The following is a 22,988-nucleotide window of genomic DNA, read 5'->3' as shown; positions in this document are numbered from 1 at the left end:
ATATATATATATATATTATATATATATATATATATATATATTATATATATATATTATATATATATATATATATATATATATATATTATATATATATATTATATATATATATAAATAAATAAATTTAAAATTCCCATAATGATACTAAATATAGCCAAGTTCCAAAACATGACATTTGATGACTTTGCACATTACAGTCAAGTTCTAGACAGCAATCAGCTCATAAATGAAACACTTTGTTTACTAATATCAAATTCCACTATTTTCTAAAAATTCTATAAAAAATCAGAACAATGTTTTACCAATTTTAGGTGTGAGTCAAGGAGACGGTATTATATATGAAAAAATAAAATCTAAGCAAAAGTTGTCAATAATAATAATTCTGCAGTATTAACACACAAGGATTCGCAAAAAATTATTCCTCCAATATAAACTTGTATGCAACTTGGGCAGAAGCTGACAAATGCTGAATCAAACACTCACACAACAAGAGCAAGCCTTTTACTCAATGTAAATAAAAGACTTAGTCTGTCCATACCTTTGATTCACTCCCTTTAAAACCTGCTTCCAATATGCTGTAATAACATGTGTGAAGGAATGCAAGCTGCTTATTCTTTACAAACAATTATCTCAATTTCCAGAGCACTGGGTTATAATTAAATCTTAGCACCCGGAAGATCAAAATAAGATACTATGCCCTCCCTTCCAGGAGTCGAGGGCCAGTGAGAAGGCCAAGATCATTTATATGCATACACGTATTACATAAATTCTAATTTTTCTTGAGAACTAATTGGTAACAAGCTACCTATGCCTTACAGCGTGTATGCAAGATCACTGACCAAAACCTCACATTGGTGGACAAATAAAATTTTGTGCCAAAATATGTAGCCAGCAAACTTGACCTGCTACACTATAATGCATCTTAAAAAAAAATAGGGTAAGTTGTCATTATTCAGAACCTATTGCCAATAATATACAAATATTAGATTATATATAAAAAGACTTACGAAATTTACCAATTGTTATACAAGAAGGTGCATTAAATAGCACAAAAACAACAGTGTAATTAAATTGACCACAGCAAGTACCATTACAAGCTTTTTTAACAACTTCATTTATCAAATATTTGAATAAAAATATAAATACAACTTTTAAAATATCACTGACAAACTAAGTAATAAATACAGTATAGTACAAGGTTTTTTTTAATTTCCATGCTAGTCATAAAAGTGACATCGAAACAAAAAAAATGGCTGTCATACTGGCTACCTTCAGCACTTAATATAAAGCAATATTTAGTACATATCAATCACTTCATGAAATTTTACTAGTAATTTCAACAGCTTTCATAGCATTAAAAAATTTAACTTCACTCTTTATAGACTGAATATTAACCATCTGCAAAATAGTTATAGTAATGGAGTCTGGCTGTATTTCCTTACATCACACTTACAGATTTCACCACAAAATATGCCCCCATGAAAACCTGCAGGCAATGAGATCAATGGTACTGACAAGTACACAACTTAAGATTATCTCTGCATTTGTGAAGAATGCCATATTAACTGGCAAATGTACATTTTACACAAAATATAAAAAACTCAGGGATATCCCACAACTGTTGATCCTGAAGACAGCTGCACCCCAGTAGTTCTCATAAATAATTACAAAATTATCACTGATAAAAGTAATTAGTGCATTTAATGCATTTACCTCTCATATTACAGTATTTTCATATAAAGTTTGTATTACACACTTTCATAAATATTATAATTAAGGCCATGGCTATCATTCTAAAGTTCATATATCCTATCAATGCACTATGAAACAATCTTGAGCTTTGCTGACCAGTAAAATGTTTTCCATGCTGACAGCAACACACCTTTGTAAGTCATGAACATGTTCAGCCACTATGCACAAATCTTTCACAAGTTCAGTCAAATTAATGGCTGTGGTACTGACCAACACAAGGCATCAGATGACTAAAATATGTGGAGCACTGTCAAATGTCATTATGCAGAACCTAACTAAACTGGATGTCTAATCTTCACTTTTTTGCTGGATATCGAAAGGTGCCATCCCTGCCAGCAGATCCTCGACGTATCACTCCTCCAGATACTGGAGGACTGACGCTAAAAAGTTGAAAAAAATTACTAAACTTGTAGGTCATTAATATTAAATACATAAATTAGCTGATTTATATAGCTTTCTGCTTACCTGGATAACAAGTATGTCTTGCTACTTCATCTTACACTCAGGTGACACTACACATACATATATATTTACATACCCATCTGGGTTTTCTTCTATTTTCTTAATAGTTCTTGTTCTTCTTTATTTCTTCTCATCTCCATGAGGAAATGAAAAAGAATTCTTCCTCTGTAAGCATGCATGTTGTAAGAGGCAACTAAAATGTCGGGAGCAAGGGGCTAGTAGCCCCTTCTGTACAAATTACTAAATTTAAAAAGAAAAACTTTCATTTTGTCTTTTTAGGTCACCTTTTCTCGGTGGGATACTGCTGGTTCGTTAAAAAAAAAAGTTACTGTATTTGAAAACAAGTGCCAAACCCATAAAAGTCACATAACACAGAGAATGTTCAAGCTGTAAGAGTAGAGGTTAGTGAATATCTAAAATTATTAATATCATAGTGCAAAATGCTTCTTTATGTTCAAAAGTCAGAGTCACCTTTGGATACTTCCATGTCCTCCATTTTAAATGCCTATTTATGGTATCAATTCCTTACATCTAAGGTATCAGTATATGCACTCTGAAACCTCATATTTAGTATCACACACATTTCCAATTTGGTGCTTTTACTGTCATCCTTAATTCTTTGTATTTTATCCTTCCTAATTATAGTATGCAATTTGCCATCTATAGACATGAAAAAGAAATTGTCTTGTTCTTGTCCACTGTGCATTTTTTCAGTTAGTTCCTTTATTACCACAGCAGCCTTTTTTTTTTACACCAAAGTAGGGTGAAACAACGAAGGAAACACATTCACAATTACTCTCAGTGGATTGGGACAGTGATGTGGAAGCCAAGTCAGTGGATGAGATGGAGTACCAAGCTGGTAAATGCAAGGAAGCTGAGGAGGCCTTCATGCAAAGAAGATGCAGAAACAACAAAGACATCTCCGGTTCAACCAGAGATGTGTAATGGCAAAAAAAAAGTGTAAAAAATACAGGAAAAAAATGAACAGATGAGAACGGAGAAGTGAGCAGACTGACCGGAAATAAGCTAGGAGTGAGGAGAGAGACTGAGACACAATTTGAGAATGACATAGCAGCAAAGGCCAAGTTTGAACCAAAAGTATTTCAGAGCCACATCAGTAGAAAGACAACAGTAAAGGACCAACTGAGGAAGGAAGGAGAGTTCATATAACAACAAGGAAGTATGTAGAAGTGTTAATAAAATGATTTGAAGAGGTCTTCTCAGTGGAAACTGGGGCAATACCAGAGAAACTAGGAACAAGGGAGCACTGGTAAGTACTAGATGACATCCAAACAATAGGAAAGAGGTAAAGAAACTTCTGATGAACCTGGATACATCAAAGGCAATATGACCTGATATGTCACCATGGAGTCTGTGAGAGGGTGCAGAAGCATGGTCTAAACCACTAGCTATGATCTACACTAAGTCAATGGATAGAGGACAATTACCAGACATCTGGAAGACAGAAAATGTAGGAGACAAACAGTATGCATTAAACTACATACCAGTTTCTCTGACATTCAAACCTTGAGAGGTAATGGAGAAACTTATCAGGGAGAAAGTGGAACAATTGAAGAGAAATAGTTTCATAAACAATAACCAGCATGTGTTTAGGGATGGCAAATCTTGTCTTACTAACCTGCTGAAGTTCTATAACAAAGTAACAGATGCACGACAAGACAGAAAGGGTTGGGCGAACTGCATTTTTTTTATAGTTCAAGGGTGTTTGATATAGTACCCCACAAGAGGCTGTGCCAAAAACTTGATATTTGGGCAGGAATAACAGGAAACATACTCCAGTGGATCAAAGGGTATTTTACGTAAAGGAAGCAAAGAGTGATTGTCAGGCAAGAAACGTAAGAATGAGGAAAGAGTAACTAGTGGGGTTCTGAAAGTACCAGTATTAGGACCAATACTGTTTCTGGTTTATGTGACTGACATTCAAGATGGGATTGATTCAGATATATCCCTATTTGCTGATGATGAAAAAATAATGAGAAGAATAAAAACAGAAGAGGGCACGGAAAGGCTCCAAAGGGATTTGGATAAATTGTAGAGTGATCAGATAAACAGTTACTTGAATTCAACTCCAGTATATTTTCCTCAGCTCTTTCCTTACACTCATAGTCAATGACTGGCTTGCTTGTATCTGGTAAGCTCCTGAACTGACACATTTCATAAAGTGGTTTCAAGTCCTTTATTTTTCATGGCTCTATAACACCTTCCCTTCTTTCTTATTAACTCTTATTCCTTTTTCCCTGTGACAGATGAGTGGGCCAGCAAAGTGGCAACAGCAACAGCCTGTTTAACTGGGCAGTTTGTTTCTAATACAATTATACAGTATACCCTTTTATAATGGACTAATGGGGGATTGTCCAGTGTGCTAAATCAGAATATTAAAAAAATATGAAAAAATGCACTAAAGTACTCTAACAGTACTGTACCCTCAATTTACAATTATAGTGCAATAATATTGAAAATAAACGAGATAAAAGTACAATTTATGCAGTGGATTTTGCCCATAATTTAAGTCTATTATATCAAGGGTTTACTGTATTTCCTTAGGTTTGAGTGGATAAAAAAAACTACTTTTAAGTCACTCATAGCAACTTGATTGTTCTTTCCAAATAGTTTTAAATAGTTTTTATTGAGAACTTTTTTTTCATATCTGAAGAATGCTAAGTTTACTACTGTACTGACCAGGTGTTGCCCTCTCCCAAGCAGGCTAATTCTAAATTTTGAAACTCTTCCCTAACACTGAGGTTTACATGTTTAAGGCCTGCAATAATAATAATGGAGATTGTTTGGTGTTCCAACACTACACCGAGAAGTCTGAATCCTTTAACAAATGCAACTACAGAGCAAGTAAAAAAAAAAAAATTCCATAGGATCATCCTACCTTGGTGGGAAAAGGGTAATGGGTTAATATAAAAAAAAAATATATTTCATGAAGAGAAAAAAGATGGGTTTAGTGATATATATATATATATCAAAACTTTCAGCATAATTTTTATGAAAATAAAGATCACATTTTTTTGGATTTTTCCTCACCTGTTGGCCCAAGTTTCTACACATCTATCTGTAGGTCTTGAGAGCTCAGGTGTCTGTGCATTGGAAGTCCCAGAACGATGTACCCTCATGCTCACACGTTGTTCACTCTCGCTCCCTGATCGTAGTCGACCCACTCCTGTAGAATAAGTACCCTATCATAAGTATCATAATTACTGTAATCGTTAAAAAATTCTACTCAAAATAAAATTAAACTATTAGTTATTAAATTACATGGCACAAAATTTCAAAATTACTAATGCCAGCAGATTCTTTGCTAAAATAAAGAATGTCTGAACATTTGTGTTCAGTCATCCATGTTGGTATTATTTTGTTCTTTTTTTTCACTCATTCAATTTTTTTTACATTAAACTTATACTACAGCACCTCCTGTTGGTTCCATAGATTTTTCAGTATCAACATTGTCTATCAGGTTATAACTATTATTACTTTCCATATACAGTATCTTTTTTTTCTACCTCTACTTGTAGTGTATAGTTGTCTCTTATTACTTTACTAAAAATGGGTACAATCTGAAATGGCATTTCAGAGAAATTAAATAGAATAAAATATCACAGGTGAGCTATGGAAAAATTCTATCAGCCCATACATAAGTGACTAAGGCAGCTAGTGAGCCTTCCACATGTACCTACTGTACCTCTCTGCACAAACAACATTATTTCATTTGTGAGATCACAGTTGCCACATATACCTGTAATGATAAATACTTGACTCTTCCTACAAATGCCAGTAGATTGCACACAAACATATTTCTAACATGCCTGATTTACACGACATCATGGTATTTTATGGCAAAATTCCTGTGTTGTAAAAATCAGTATATTTTATATTAGTAGTGCTATGAGGAGAATATATTTTATATAAGCAATGCTTCTTATTAGTGTATTATCAAGAGATGGAAGTGAAACTCCACTTACATTGCATGAAGAGCACATATTTCAATAAAATGGTGGCTTATAAAACTGTATATGAAATTTTGCAGAAAATACCAAACTCTGAACTCAGCAGTGTTTATTACTCAATTATGTAAAATAGATATATATTCAGTACACATTTTATCATCTTTTTATGTACTATACTATTATTCTACAAAATCTATAAGCACTAGGTAGAAAATTCAACGTGCAGGAAAGAGAGGGGATGGGGAAAGGATTCAAATAGAGGTTCACAATGTTTCTGAAGCACTAGGTTTGCACCAGCTTTTCTTTACCTTGAGACTGGCGATGGATCTCAGTTTTACACCTCTTGAATCAGATTAAGCAAATTATCCTCCCAACTACCTGGAGGGTATGCCAGGAATCAACACCCCCATGGCCTGGTCCACAACCAGCTTTGTGTAAATTCTTACAACCTAAGGATACTGTCATCCGTTACAGACACCAATCAATAGGGAATTCCATTCAAGGCATAATACACCTTAAACTGTGAAAAGGAAGTTTCTGAGGAAAATTCGGTAAACTACTAAATCAAAACACATACTTGTCAGAGTACCTCTATCACACCAATAATGGTCACTCATTACTTTTCACTCAGTCTAGCCCATTCTGCCTTCTGCTCTCCCTCACTTACATCTTAGTGTAATCCTTGAAGGGCATGACATTATAAACTATGAGCAGTTGCTTACCTTTATTTGTAGCATGATGCCCCAAGGCAGCAAATTTTGGGACAAGCAGTATGGTGTTATTGTAGTGATGTGTGAGGGTTGATTTATTCATTAGTTTGATGTCTTCCACGATGAGCTCTAAAGGTACATGAAATGTCATTGCCAAGGACCCTGACACGCCTCATCATGAGTCTGCTTTGAGAGGACTCTTTGATTACTGTATGCTAAATTCATGTCTGCACTGCTCAAGCATAACTTGTTTCAAACCACCAGTTATATATTCAGGTAACTATCTAGTAAAGTATTAATACTTTAATTTATTGAGGAAGAGATCTCCCTTCTTGGCTGGGTGTTCATTTGTTAACAGCTAACGAGTATTGTTGCCACTTGGGAATTCTGGTTAAATAGTCTTGTCCACTAACTCGTTCCTGGATGCAAAAGATCCTTGTGAAATCCTAGAAGATTCAAGGAAAGTCTTGTTTACCCTCTTACTACAAATCACATTAGTAAACTTCGTAAGTGATTATTTATATAAGAGGCACAACAGGATCATGTTATATCAGAATCTGAATGGTCAGTAACACTCGTTTCCTCATAATATTCATCATAGCTGAAATTTTCCATTTTCATCTATGCACACTGAGCATGCTTTTTTCCTTAACACAACCTATGATCCATGCAATAAACATGACTTCCATCATCATCAACTCTGGAGGAACATGTAGCTCTCCTACAAATATTAATATTATCATCATCCATAAAGGGTTACTACTGAAATACAGTACAGTGGACCCCCGGTTTGCGATATTAATCCATTCCTGAGAGCTCATCGTAAACCAAAATTATCGAAAAGCGAATCAGTTTTCCCCATAAGAAATAATGGAAATCAAATTAAGCCGTGCAAGACACCCAAAAGTATGAAAAAAAAAAAATTTTACCACATGAAATATTAAGTTTAATGCACACAATCTGAAGAAGACATGCACAGTTTGTAGTACTCTACTAACAATAGAATACATGACACTTACCTTTAATGAAGATTGGTGATGATTGATGGGATAGGAGGAGGGGAGAGTGTTGAACTTATTGTTTAGAAGGGGAATCCCCTTCCAATAGGACTTGAGGTAGCAAGTCCTTTTCTGAGGTTACTTCCCTTCTTCTTTTAATGCTACTAGGACCAGCTTGAGAGTCACTGGCAGCCTCACCATGCCTAATCAAACTATGTATGCCACTACGATTCTTAAATCTTTCAAACCAACCTTTGCTGGCCTTAAATTCACTCACATCACCACTAGTTGCAGGCAATTTCTTTACCAAATCGTCATGCAACTGCCTAGCCTTTTCACAAATGATCGCTTGAGAGATGCTATCTCCTGCTATCTGTTTTTCATTTATCACACCAATAACAGTCTCTCAACATCTTCTAACACTTGCGGTCACTGTTTTGTAATCACAGTTGCACCTTTTGCAACAACAGCTTCCTTGATTGCCATTTTCCTGGTCACTATAGTAGAGATGGTTGATTGGGGTTTTGTATACAACCTGGCCAGCTCCGACACACGCACTCCACTTTCGCACTTTGCAATTATCTTTCTTCATTTCAATAGTCATTAGCACCCTTTTTCTCGAAGGGTTGGCACTAGAAGCTTTTTTGGGGCCCATGGTGACTTATTTTGTAGAAACAAGCACCAAAAAGACTTTGATAATATGGAATGTACCGAATTTATCCTTAGATGCGAGCACACTGGCTGGCTTCTAAACACTGGCACACACGTGGACACGTCTCGGACGAATCGTATACCGGGTTTTTTAACGGGAACCGAGGCAAAAATTTTGCGTTAAAATGTATCGAATACCGGATACCGATGACATCGCAAACCGGGGGTCCACTGTATAGCACTTTCCTTGACTAATGATGACCGCAGAATAGTGCTCACAGCCCAGATGAAGATGGCATAAACAATAATGGTGTGCAGGTGTGGGCAAGCAGAAGGGGGCAGACTGAGCGAAAAGTGATGGGAGATTCCAATGCCTGTGTTACAGAGGTACTGTATTCTGACAGGTTGCTATTCACATTTAGTGGTTCATTGAACTTGAGCACAAAAAAAAAAAAAAAAAAAAAATTAGAAATAAAAAAATTCTGAACTGTTAGAAGTGAAAGAATCTGACAAAGTATATAGTAATAAAACTCATCTGATTCTAATTAATTGGGAGGCTGAAGAAGAATGAGGAAAAAATATAAAAATATTTGCTGTCCAGGATTCAGAACAAACCTACAAGAGAAGTTTTATATAAATACAATAAGTTCAAAAGTCACTAAAGGTATTGAAAACACATGAAGGATAATTCCCAAATAACCCATACTCAGCAGAGCAAACTTATGACAATATAATGGTCTGTCCTAGACAACTGTTAAGTCAAAACTGACCAAGAAAATAGCAAAGGTCAAAATACAAGACAGAAGAGGGTGGTAGTAGTAGTTGTATAGTAGTACATGTAGTAGTATAATAGTAGTTTAGCAGTAGTATAGTAGTGTAGTAGTGGCCTGGTGGCTAAAGCTCTCGCTTCACACAGTGAGGGTCCGGGTTCGATTCCCAGCAAGGGTAGAAACATTGGGCATGTTTCTTTACACTGGTTGTCTATGTTCCCCATCAGTAAAATGGGTACCTGGGTGTTAGTGGACTGGTGTGGGTTGCATCCTGGGACAAACTGACCTAATTTGCCCGAAATGCTTTGCATAACAAGGGGCTTTCTATATATGTATACCTTGTACATGTACTTGTAGTAAATAAAGATATTATTATTATAGTAGTAGTATAGTAGTGTAGTAGTAGTATAGTAGTGTAGTAGTAGTAATAGTAGTATAGTAGTGTAGCAGTAGTAGTAGAATTAGTGGAAACTGAATTAGTGGAAGTAGAATTAGTAGTAGTAGAAATGGTAGCATCAGTGGTAGTGTTAATACATGAGGAGGAGGTGGAGGTGGTAGTGATTAGTATAGTAGTAGTGGTTTAAAATGAGAGTAGAAGTATTGTAGTACAGTGGGCCCCACTTTACAGTACTCTGCTAATGCAGCATTTTTCAATTGTACCCATTCTTCATTTATTCAGACTTCCTACAATAAATATAATCACCACTCACTATATGTTCAGGACAAAAATATTTTAAGGTAAGTAGTGTGTGTACTTTATGTGCATTTTTTTAGGCCTAGCTCTATTGCTTGCTTATTATATGATAGTGTAAACATGTTTTCAGGGTTTTATATGCATCTGAAGGTGAGAAAAAAAAAGGGCTATGTTTTGCTTTACAGCCATTTTTGCTAAATTTACAGCAGTAGCCAGGAACCTAACTTGCTGTATAAGCAGGACCCTCCTGTACTATATAATAGTAGCAGTCTAGCAGTATAGAAATAGTAGTGTAGAAGTGCTGCTGAGAGCAGCGGTGGTGGTGTTACTCACAATGAGGAGTCAGGTCCAGAAAATTGTGACTCTAGCAAGGACTGTGAAATGTGAGGCCTTCAAAGAACTGCATAAAGATGATGTACATGAACTATTAAAGGAGGATAACAATGAAACAACTGCAGAGGAATTACTGGAGGAGCTAAATTCCCAGGAAAGAGAGGGGCAGATGAAAAGAATAGGATGAGGAAGAACCACCTGGACATTAAACAGTTTACATGGCAACGATATTGTAAGCGCTTCCATGTCATCAATAAGTTTGCAGACTTTTTTTCTGGAAAGAACACTGACACATCTAGAAGTACTGCTTTGAAGCAAGGTCTGGAGCAACTGATGCCTTACCAGCTGTATACAGAGTACTACAGGATACAAGACCAAAGAAGCATTACAGAATAGTTGATCACTTCAGTTAACTACTAACACCTTGAATCCACATTGACTCAAGAGCTACAGCTATCCACCTCAGTGCAGTTAGGGTTGCATCAACCTTCTCCATACACTTCCATGTTATTAAGGAACAGTTAAAATGTATGGCAAGATAAATTGTAGAATTTGTTTTAACCTAGAATAGTATTAAAAACCTTGTTTGGTAAATTTGGAGGTGGTTAGGACATAACCCAGTTTTTACCATTTGGTTTTTATTTCCCATAATGCTTTTTTCATAAGGTGCCAGTTTTCAGAAATGTAACTAGTATGCTGTGAGAGGATCTACTGAATGAAAAAAAAAAAATCCTGCCTGGGGACCATATTATATGATTATATTTGCAGATGATGCAAAAATCTAATATCATACAGAAAAATCAGAATAAGACATAAAACTTTACAAAAATATTATAGGTAAATGAACTGATAAATGGGTTATGTAATTTAATGACAATGCCATGTCATGAAAATGGGATAAGTAAAGATATGTCCTATTAAGAATATACATCTTATAACAATCTTAAAGAAGCTGGTGATAAAACTTAAGACTGTAAGCATTATTACCAATGAATCATATAAATACTGACATACTTAGGGATAACTTTTAAATACATTATAGATGGACATATAATTATTGATGTACTATACCTCAGAGCACCATCATAGACCCGCCGCTATTCCTTTATATCATTAACTTAAAAAATGCCTCTCACCAAATTCAGATCAGAACTTTTTTCAGATGACATCACATTTGTCACCTCAAACCCAGACCCACTAGTCCTAAACAAAGTCAATTAAGAACTTAAACAATATTCATTTTAGTGTCACTAAAATTCCTGCTAAAAAAAAAGCTGGAAACAAAACAATTACCTACTTAACTATGGTAAATGATATTCATAAGGAAAGAAAGGATGAAGGTAAAATCTTAGGCTCACACCAGAGTAATTTGCCAATATCTGGCTTACAGTACATGTGTTCAGAGATCCACACAACTCATAATAACAGAACAAAACACAGCCCAAGAATCATCTCATACTCAGACCCACAACTCAAGTTGAACACACAAACTACAGTATTACATTATCCACACACTTAAAAAGCTGTAACAGAATACTCAGGAATAATAAAAGAAACACTTCTTTGCTATTCATTGTGTGGCAAGGAACTCAAGAATAAATTCTATACAAATGAATAGTTAAAAATATAGAGCAGCCTACTACATTTAAACAAGGCAAAGATCACTGCATGAATATTAGTCATGCAAGATCAGAAAATATTTTATTTTAAATAAATCATCCTGAATATCATATTTGTTGACAAAGAATATTGAATAAAGTAAGTTTGGGAAGTAATGTTATCATATTCATGGAAAAGCACTAAACCCTTAGGGGTCATACAGTGCTTGGAGAATGGGAAATAATTAGGTTGGCCCAAATTCCATGGATCTAATGCTTTTCACCAGCATTATGGCATACCCCTTTAAAGGTCAAATTGAAATCATTGGTTATGCATGCTAAACATCAGCATTTCTCAAATTCAAGTCATAAAATTATGCAATCCTTAGCAATACATTATCACTTAATATTAATGGGGGGAGGGGGCTAAACCTGTAGATGTCATACAGCACCAAGAAGGGTATGGGTAGCAATCAGGCCCCTTCCTTGAGAGGTCCTCATGTTACAATATTTCTTCATAAAAATCTGTAAACACTTCTAATTTCAGGTTAATTTTGCACATTTTATACCTCAAAACATTTGTAAATCAAATTCTGGTCTTTATACATATTTTGTTTATATTCTGTAATATAAATTATAAAAAAATAAAAACCTCAATTTAAAAGACTCAGGATTAATGGATTTCAGATTTAATAAACAAAACCTGTTGCTGAATATTTGGAAGTAACAGACAAAGTCTAATAAATCATGAATTGTCCATTATTCTTACAGTACACTGGGTAAATTCATTTTGGATTTAATGAAGTTGCCCATTAAGTCAAAAGTGTCCATTATTTTTACAAACAATTCTAGATTTAAAGGATGGTAAATTCATATTTGCATTCAACAGATTTGGTCCATTAAGTGTGAAAATTGCCCACTACAGTTACGATCCTGGAAGAAAATTTCTCATAATTCTGATTTAACCCTTAAACTTTCCAAATGAAGATCTGTGTTCACTCGCGCAGTGCTCCGAACATAGATCTAAGTTTTATTTTACATGCCTTCAAATGCGCTACGTGAGTGAACGTAGATCTACGTTTGGACATTTTATGGGTTAACACACACACACACACCATCCCTTCTCTTAGTCTGTTAAACTGAGAGTTCACTTATAATTAAAAATTCTAAGTCTGATTTTACTTTCTTAACCCAATTACATGTCTAATTATATACCACATACACAAAAAAGTTTTCTTTAAAGTTTTCTGCCACTTGTATTTACTGTACCTTCATAAAATATATATTATTAAACATTTATCTGCAGTATTAAGTGTATTCCATCTCCATAGAAATGCTAATCATTTAGAATATGTTAAACCAGTATGGTTTCTTATACTGTATGAGGTTTCCTCTTATTTTCCCTTGCATGTTGTTTCCATACTGATGGTTCTGGGGATCATCATTCCCTCTGCCTAGTCTGGGACTAGGCCTCTTGGTTAACATCCTGATCAATTAGACTGTTGGTGCTCACACCACTGCCTAGGCACCACTGCCTAGCTGTTCAGGAACTACTATTGAGGAATATGTTAAGATCACTCTTGAAGCAGAGCTTTATTGGTAACATCTCTTGTATTAGAATACTGACGAAAAATGTTAATATATTCACTGGTAAGTGCTAAACCTATGTGGGTCATATAATGCCTTGGGAAGAAAAAGTAACCATGTTTGATCTAGAAAAGAGGAGAGTATCTCCAATTCCTTGGATCAAGTCCTCTGACATCAAGGCACCCATGAAGGCTCCCAGAGCTTATAGATGAAACAAAAAATACATGAAATAACCTTTAACCCAAAACCTTAAAGTAATAAATTTATTATTATTAATACATTCATGGGGAGAGCTAAACCCATAGGGGTCATACAGCACCTGGGAAATGGGAGGGCAGTTTCAACTGCAAAGATAACACTCAGTAAAACACCTTGGCTACACACTACCACAAACATAAAGAATTAAGTGTGCAGGGGAGAACACTTTCCTACAGCATAATAGGCCTAACCCTCCTAGTAAATAGTGTCTCACAATGAAACAAACAGGAGAGAACCAAACCAAAACAAATAAAATACAAGCAATAAGAACAAAATGGGAACCATATTTGATATTCAAATATATAAAACCAAACTAACTGTGAAAGAAAATACTGTACCATACTGTACAAAGAATGAAGAACAACAACAAAATCACCAAATTAGAGGAAGAAATATGAGAGCTGCTTAGTAAGTTTCAGTGTGTTTACACTTTAAATGTAGAGCAATGAAATTATTATTTTATTTTTTATTATCACACTGGCCGATTCCCACCAAGGCCCGAAAAAGAAAAACTTTCACCATCATTCACTCCATCACTGTCTTGCCAGAAGGGTGCTTTACACTACAGTTTTTAAACTGCAACATTAACACCCCTCCTTCAGAGTGCAGGCACTGTACAATGAAATTGTCAATTGAAATTAGCAACACTGAAATATCCAAAGGTAAGCTCAAGAACCTACTAATGAATTTTGACAATACAAAGCAATAAAATCAATCGAGTTAGCACCACAGGTATGAAAAGAATGCGCAGAACTAAGCTACACATTCTTGGTAACAGTTGGGATTTTTCATTACAAGGTAGTCGAAAGAAAATAAACTAGAGGTCTGTTTCACTGACAAGTCTTGTAAAAATACTAAAAAGTCACTAGAGAAAAATGAATAAAAGGCCTGAAGAGCAAACATATACTATATAGCAAACAGTTAAATTTTAATCACTAAATTCTTGTACAGTACAGTGGAACCTCAAATATCGAACTTTCTGCAGTCCAGAAGTCTGTTCGAGTGCCTTTACCGAATGAATTTATTCCCATCAGGAATAATGTAAATTAGATTAGTCCATTTCAGACCCTTAAAAATACACTTATAAAAGCACTTACAAAAACACACTTACATTATTGGTTGTGTTGGGAGCAGCTCGATTTTTGAGGTTCCACTGTATATCAAATATGTTAAGGTAATAAGACAGTCACACAAATTATGCACAAAGGAAGTACAGTGGACCCCCGCATAGCGACTTTAATCCGTGCAAGAGGGCTGATTGTTATGCGAAATGCTCGGTATGCGAATGAATTTTCCCCATAAGAAATAATGGAAATCAAATTAATCCGTGCAAGACACCCAAAAGTATGAAAAAAAAATTTTTACCACATGAAATATACATTTTCCTACACAAAAAGCACATGCACAATAGTAGAGTAGTACATGCACAATATATATTGTGCATGTACTACTCTACTAAATGAAGAATAAATGACACTTACCTTTATTGAAGATGCAGCAATGACTGATGAGACACTGTGTCCTGGGAGTGCCTTTTCCTCCTGAGTACTGTAGGTCCTATTTGGCATTTTCTTCCAGAACAGGCCTTATCACACTGTGTATGCCACTACGATTCTTAAATCTCTCAAACCAACCTTTGCTGGCTTTAAATTCACCAATATGAGCACTAGTTCCAGGCATTTTTCCCTGTTCACCTGGGTGTTAGTCGACTGGTGTGGGTTGCATCCTGGGAGACAAGATTAAGGACCCCAATGGAAATAAGTTACAGTCTTCGATGACACTGACTTTTTTGGGTTATCCTGGGTGGCAAATCCTCTGGGGTTAATTGTTTCTTGGTATTCTCAATAAGCCACACCAACAACGGTGCTACAGCAGCAACAGACGATGCTACAGCAGCAACAGACGATGCTACAGCAGCAGCAGACGATGCTACAGCAGCAGCAGACGATGCTACAGCAGCAGCAGACGATGCTACAGCAGCAGCAGACGATGCTACAGCAGCAGCAGACGATGCTACAGCAGCAGCAGACGATGCTACAGCAGCAGCAGACGATGCTACAGCAGCAGCAGACGATGCTACAGCAGCAGCAGACGGTACTACAGCAGCAGCAGCAGCTGACGGTGGTACAACAGCAGCAGCAGCTGACAGTGCAGCAGCAGCTGACAGTGGTACAACAGCAGCAGCAGCTGTACCACCAATAGTAGCGATGGTTGATTGGGGTTTATTATACAACTTGGCCAGCTCGGAGACACGCACTCCACTTTCATACTTATCAATGATCTTTTTCTTCATCTCTATGGTAATTCTCACCCTTATTGCTGTAGGGTTGGCACTAGAAGCTTTCTTGGGGCCCATGGTCACTTATTTTCCAGAAAAAATCACCAAAAACACTGTAATAATACGAAATGTTCCGATTGTATGCTTGGATGTTACCGCGGAGGCTGGCTGGTAAACAATGCCACCGGCGGAACATGTGAGCATGGCTCAGGCCGCACACTGGACGCGTCTCGGACGAAGAGCGGTGAGCGGGTTTTTGGGCGGTATGCGAGGCAAAATTTTTGCGAAAAAAGCGAGCGGTATGCGGATTGTACGGTATGCGATGCGTGCGGTATGCGGGGGTCCACTGTATAGTAAGTGGGAAGCTTACACTCACAATATTTATATTTTAAGAATGTTTTCAGTATAGTTTTACTTGAAAGACTAATCTGAAAACTACAAACCTTAACCCTTTGAGGGTTTTGGACGTACTAGTACGGCTTACGACCCAGGGTTTTTGACGTACTAGTACGCCTAAATTCTAGCGCCCTCAAATCTAGTGGGAGAAAGCTCGTAGGCCTTCATATGAAAGAATGGGTCTATGTGGTCAGTGTGCACAGTCTAAAAAAAATCCTGCAGCACACAGTGCATAATGAGAAAAAAAAAACTTTGACCGTTTTTTTGGAATAAAACAGCGACTTTGCACTGTATTTTCGTATGGTATTTATTGTTGTATTCTAGTTTTCTTGGTCTCATTTTATAGAATCAAAGACATATTACAGAAATTGAGATGATTTTGACTGGTTTTACAATGAAAGATACCTTGAAATTGAGCTCAAAGTAGCAGAAATGTTCGATTTTTACCAAATTTCAAAAGTAAACAAATCGTGCCAATGGTCCAATACACGTCAACTGGTGAGTCTAATATTCTTTCACAAGTGCGCCAATAATATTTATACCATTTTTTACACTAATGCAGTAGTCTGCATAACAGTAAATCTTATATTTTTTGTGAGAATAAAAATTCAAAGTGGAAAGCAAAAGAATATAAGAGGGGCCTTGAGACGTGACTAATGACCAGAGGAAATGTCATTTTAGTGCCAGGAATGTCTTTCTTGTTTATTCTGGACCCTATTCGGAAATTGGCATCTTTTGAAATTTGTATGAAATTGGCAAAATTGCTAAATTCTGACCACTGTACTGGATAGTTGAATTTCATAAATGGGTGGTTTCTTGCACCCATTCGATAGAAAAAATGGAGTTCTAGCGAAATATTCATGTTTTTTGTCGACTAGTACAGTGGAATTGGCCGAAAATGGGGCTCAAAGTGGGCAAAATCGCCGATGCGTAAATATCCCCGAGACCGCTAATTTCGCGAGAGCATAATTCCGTAAGTTTTCCATCAAATTTCAAACTTTTGGTGTCCTTATGATCGGGAAAAGATTCTCTATCTTTTCATAAGAGAAAATTTTTTTTTTTTTTTTAAATTTGGCCGACCCTGAGAACGAGTTTCGGAGAGGGCCTGTCGACCCTCAAAGGGTTAAGAGAAGTAAAAGCTAAACTATTACAGTAGTTGAGGGACTGTCTTTGTGAGAGGAAAATGTCAACTGAGTGATATATGACAAGGTAATGTTTCTTATTCAATATATGCAGTACATGACTTGCCAGAAGGAATACATAGTATATACATGTTTATGGATGTAAATAGGAAAAGTAATAAATTCCTAAATCCCTACAAGAAAACTTTGATAAATTGAGTGAAGATAGATTATGAAATTTAATGCTGACAAGTGCCATATAATGGTAATGAGAGAAAAGTCAAACAGGCCACATGAAGCTTATAGATTGCATGATGAAATATTGAAGAAATCAGACTGAGACTTAAAAGTAAACCTGGATTCACACCAAAAGATAAAATTTAAAAAATCATTAGAAACTTATATAGCACTGATCATATTAAAATAGATATTACTTATATTGACAGGAAAATGCTAAAAAGAAAAGTTTTCATAAATGTTAGACCAAAGTTAGAATATGCAATGATGGTATGGTGTCCACACTAAAAATAATGCAAGCTTGTTAGAAAAAATCCAAAAATGTACTACAAAATGGCTTCCAAAGCTATAAATTCTAGTTGCCAAGTAAGTCTGAAAGCATTAGCTAATAGAAAAGGAGATATGATAACCATATAAAAGATTATAATAGAACATTAAAGAATGGAAAAGAAATTTCTTAACTATCAATATAGTTTACAATATTAAGTTTAAAGCCTATCAACTACACCAGTCATAAAGGCACAGGTTGCCCATACTCCACTAGTGAAGGATACTTGAATCCTAAAAACTAAAATAAATGTTCAGGATATATACACCATGAGATACAAACCCCTCAATACATATACCCTTCTACAGATAAGATCAAGAGTTCATAGCTATAAACTAGTGAATACATGTTAAAACAATAGTGTAACCCATTGTTAACAGTGGTAAAAAAAACTGAATGGGTTACAAGTGGGGGTAGTAAGTGCTATAACCACTGGAAATTTAAATTGTGATAAACTAAATACATGGGAAATGAAAAGACAGGTTTTCTCCTGCAGCTACAAATAGGTACACTTACTAAAAACTGGTCATGAAAACATGCCTATAAAATGAAGCAATGCACACGGAGCATGTTTTCTGTAGATTCAGTGTTATAAATTACGAAGATGTTACAAGTGAACCTAGGTAAACTGTTGTTCAAGAAAAGTCATACTAACCTATCTTAACCTTACCTAAGATGAAAACTATCCATCTCATACTTAAGTTAGCAGTCTTGATGGAAAGTCTGTGAATTAATCAGGGTATACAGATGGAGCAAATGGCTTGCTCTTTTCAAATTTCTCCACTTTGATGAACTTATCAATTTGTTTTGCATTGCAGACAAGAAAGCAGTTCTGGCATTTTTTTATCAGAATCTCTGCAAACATCTCTTACCTTCGGTGGTGCTAAGGAGAAAGAGCGCCAAATCTGTGCAGGCCCCTCACCACCTTCACAACATCTAATAAGGTCTAATTTCACATTCAGCATTATTGCTTTAATTACTTCTTCGTGCCTGAATCATCACCTGCAATAGACTTCTTTTCATAAGACACATTTAAAGGATTTTAGTAAGAAATAGCAGAAACAATACCGAGCAGAAGAGTCCCGGAGCAGGCAGTGGTGCAAGAAGTCACAGGCAGATGGCAGACAGCAAAACAGACCGAGAGCCAAACAAACAGGCTCTCTGATGCACACCCGAAGCTCATATCATTGAGCGCTGGGAGCAATTATGTACTATATGGCAGAGTAAAGCATGAGCATATCATGGTTCATAAAATTAAATAAAGGCATAATATGCATCAGCCTTGTGCATTACAATAAAATTTGGGGACTCCCAGTACGTAGTAAATACTATCTGGTATTTGCAGAATCAGGTTATTTGCTGCATTATTCTTATGACCACACTGTAAATAGGTATTTCCAATTGGCAGCTAGTGTGTGCAAGTCGTAACACAGACATATGAATAAAAAATTAATTTCATATGTAATAATGCACAAATGGAAATAATAAGTATACTTCTCTGATTCTTTTTATGAAATATGATCAGCTTAGCAAGAGCTGTTGTCAATGCAACAATGTTTGTAGGTTCTTGGGATGTATTTCTATTTCTGGCACTCGGTGTCAGTCAAATTTTAGGTTCTCTGCAATATCAACCACAATATAGTCTTTCTCCAGAGTATGCTGATTATTATATTCATGGAAAGTGCTAAACCTGTAAGGAAAGACATAATGCTGAGGGAAGGACATAGGCAGAAAGTAAGGAAGGGCACAGTTGATGCAGCATATTGGTGTCATTTATGAAGTCATAATGAAAGTCAGCGAGGGAGGCAGACAAAGCAAGCACATCAAGACACTGAAGGCATTTGAAGTGTAGTTGGGATACTTATTGATAAATGAGACAATGGATCACGAAATGTTGGATTCTAGGATTTGTATAATACTCATTATACAATTTGTAGAGAATAAATGGCTCCTGTATATTCTATTCCTATATTATCAGGACTGCTAAAAATGTATTAACCCTTTCAGGGTCCGTGCCGTAGATCTACGGCTTTACATTGAGGGTCCAAACCGTAGATCTTCGCCATGAGCTCAGATCACTCTGATAAGCTGTGAATGGTAAATTTGGGCCTAGATATGAGAGAATACATCTATCTGGTATATGTGCACCACATAAAACAAATCCTGCAGCACACATTACATAATGAGAGAAAGAAAACTGAGACCATAATTTTCGATTAAAACAGCGACTTTGCAGTGTTTTTTCTTATGTTTTTATAGTTGTATTTGTGATTTCTTGGTCTCATTTGATAGAATAGAAGATATATTACAGAAATAGAGATGATTTTGATTGGTTTTAGTACTGAAAATGGCTTGAAACAGAGCTCAAAGTAGCCGAAATGTTCAATTTTTGCCGATGTTCAAGAGTAAACAAATGACCTCACACGTCTAATACACGCCAGCTGGTGGGTCTAATATACGTTCACAAATGTGGTGATATTATTTATTCAATTATTACAATATTTCATAACAGTAAATATTCTATTTTTTGGCTTGAATAAAAATTCATTATGCGAATAAAAAATCAAAATGGAATTCATTTGTAAAGCCTGAAAACAGAACTAACGAACAGAGGAAATGTTACTTTAGTGCCAGGAATGCCTGTATTGTTTATTCTGGACCCTAATTTGAAATTGGAATCTTTTGAACTTTGCATCAAATTGGCCAAATTACCAATTTCCAATTACTTTATTTTGTAGTTGAAACAGTTGACATGGAGATTTCATGTGTTCAATCGATAGAATAGAAGTAATACTAGTAAAATACATGTAGTTAACAATTTGGTCGACTGGAATAATGTCATTGGCCTAAAATGGGAGTCAAAGTCGGCAAAATCGCCGATGTGTAAATATCGCTGACACATCAAAATTCGCGAGAGTATAATTTCGTCAATTTTCCATCAAATTTCGTACTTTTTGTTTTATTACCTCCAGAAAAAGATTCTCTACCATTTCGTAAGAAAAAATAACAAAATTATTTTTTGAAAATTCTTGGACCCTGGTGCACACTTTGAAATTTGGCCTCTGTACCCTGAAAGGGTTAATATTCTTTTTCAAGATTTTACTCTTTGATTTCCTTAGTATATATACCTCCTCTAAGTAAGGGGTCAAAAATGTTGAGGCTTTTATTTACATTCTGCATAAAAGAAAAAAACATTAAAGTTCTTCTTTCATTTCTGACATTTTGCTCCCTTTAAATTTCCTTTATCTCATTAAAATGTCATATTTTTTACTCTTAATTATTTAAGTTTAATATTTCTTTAAGTCAATAGAGCAGTTCAGTGACACTTGCCATTGTCTGCTTTCTCTTGTGTTTGCTCTCTCAAAGTGAAATGTGCTTTAAACACATGGCATGTTCTTGCAGTGTATTCATGTTTTCTAAACAATTGTTTGGAGTTGAAAGTGTGTGGCATAGTTCCTTACAGATTTTGTCATGGTCACTATCCTTATCATTCAGATTAAACTTACTTAATAGCTCCTCACTTTGAAGATTTCTTTGAGTTGCAACTTGGTAATTAAGGTTTGTGTCAAGGACGTCTTTAAAGATTACTGCACAGAGGAAGACAAAACACTATGAGACAACAGCAAAGGAGACTGCAAAGTGACAATTTCAGTTTTTTTTGAGACAGAAGTCTGCTTTTGAGACCTCACAGGTCTGTGAGAGGGCAACAGACCTTCACTGAAGCAGCTATATTATCTTTTATTTCAGTCTTCAAGACATGATAGACCACATTTGCAGAGAAGACTGAAGCTGACACACAGTACAATAGTAATGAAGGAACAGTAGTAGGATATGCAAAACCAGAGACAGGAAACAAGTGGGAGGACTTCTTTAAATGTTTTGCAAACCAACACAGAAATCAGAGATGAACTGATGCAATGGATTTTTGTGGAGAGCAAGGACATACAAGTCTTTGCCTCCACCACAGCAGCAGGAGCAGAAATGCTGTGGGAAAAATGATTGCATAAAGATAAAGTTATTAAAGCAAATGTATCTAAAAACTGTGTCATACAGTCATCCCTATAAATTAGCTGCAGGCTATGTTCCAAGAGGTCTCACAAAACTAAAAATCATGAATAGTTTCTTTTTAAAACACCAGATGTCTTCCACCTTGGTAGGGTGACCTGAAAAATGAGAAACACTGTCACCATCATTCACCTTGTCACTGTCTTGCCAGAGGCATGCAGATATTAAAGTTTAAATGCCCCTCCAAACTGTAAATATACCAACCCCTCCTTCAGAATGATGGCACTGTACTTCTCAACTCACAGACACGAGTCCAACTAACAAGTTTCCTTGAATCTCTTCACAAAATGTTACCTTGCTCACACTCCAACAGTTCATTAAGTTCAAAAAGCATTTGCCTCCACTCACTCCTAGCACACTCACACATGCCTGCTGGATGTCCAAGCCCCTCGTGCACACCTCCTTTTGCCCCCTCCCTCAAACTTTTCCTAGGGCAACCCCAACTCTATCTTCCCTCCACTACAAAATTTATACACCCTCCAAGTCATCCTATTTTGCTCCAACCTTTCTAAATGTCCAAACCACATCAACAACCCCTCCTCAGACCTCTGGATAATACTTCCAGTAACCCTGCATCTCCTCCTAATCTCTTAGCTATGAATTCTCTGCATAATATTCACACAACATATTGTCCTCAGACACGACACTTCCACTACCTCCAGCATCCTCAACCCATGCTACACACCCATATTAGTGTGTTGGTACCATTGTACTCTCACACATTTTCCTTTTTGCCACCATGGCTAACATTGTCTCCACAGATGCCTAAATGCACCACCC

At 36.0% G+C, this 22,988-nt stretch overlaps 1 protein-coding gene across 9 annotated transcripts in view; it reads right to left on the bottom strand.

Annotated features, from left to right (window-relative positions):
• Positions 1-526: 526 nt before the first annotated feature.
• Positions 527-22,988, bottom strand: part of dco (discs overgrown) — a 244,406-nt gene continuing 221,944 nt past the window's right edge. For 8 of the 9 annotated variants that reach the window (XM_070102739.1, XM_070102752.1, XM_070102748.1 and 5 more), the window contains 2 exons: positions 5,265-5,400; positions 527-2,131 (listed from right to left, as the gene is read on the bottom strand). In XM_070102739.1, the coding sequence (XP_069958840.1) occupies positions 2,047-2,131; positions 5,265-5,400 (221 nt within the window). In that variant the 3' untranslated portion in view covers positions 527-2,046. Of the gene's footprint in view, positions 2,132-5,264; positions 5,401-22,988 lie in introns of those variants that run through there. The other variant, XR_011394329.1, reaches the window with a different exon arrangement.

Source organism: Cherax quadricarinatus, chromosome 5 (genome assembly GCF_038502225.1).
Source record: "Cherax quadricarinatus isolate ZL_2023a chromosome 5, ASM3850222v1, whole genome shotgun sequence".
Classification (NCBI taxonomy): domain Eukaryota; kingdom Metazoa; phylum Arthropoda; class Malacostraca; order Decapoda; family Parastacidae; genus Cherax; species Cherax quadricarinatus.
Note: the sequence above shows the minus strand (reverse complement) of the source record. Positions and strands in the feature narration are given on the sequence as shown.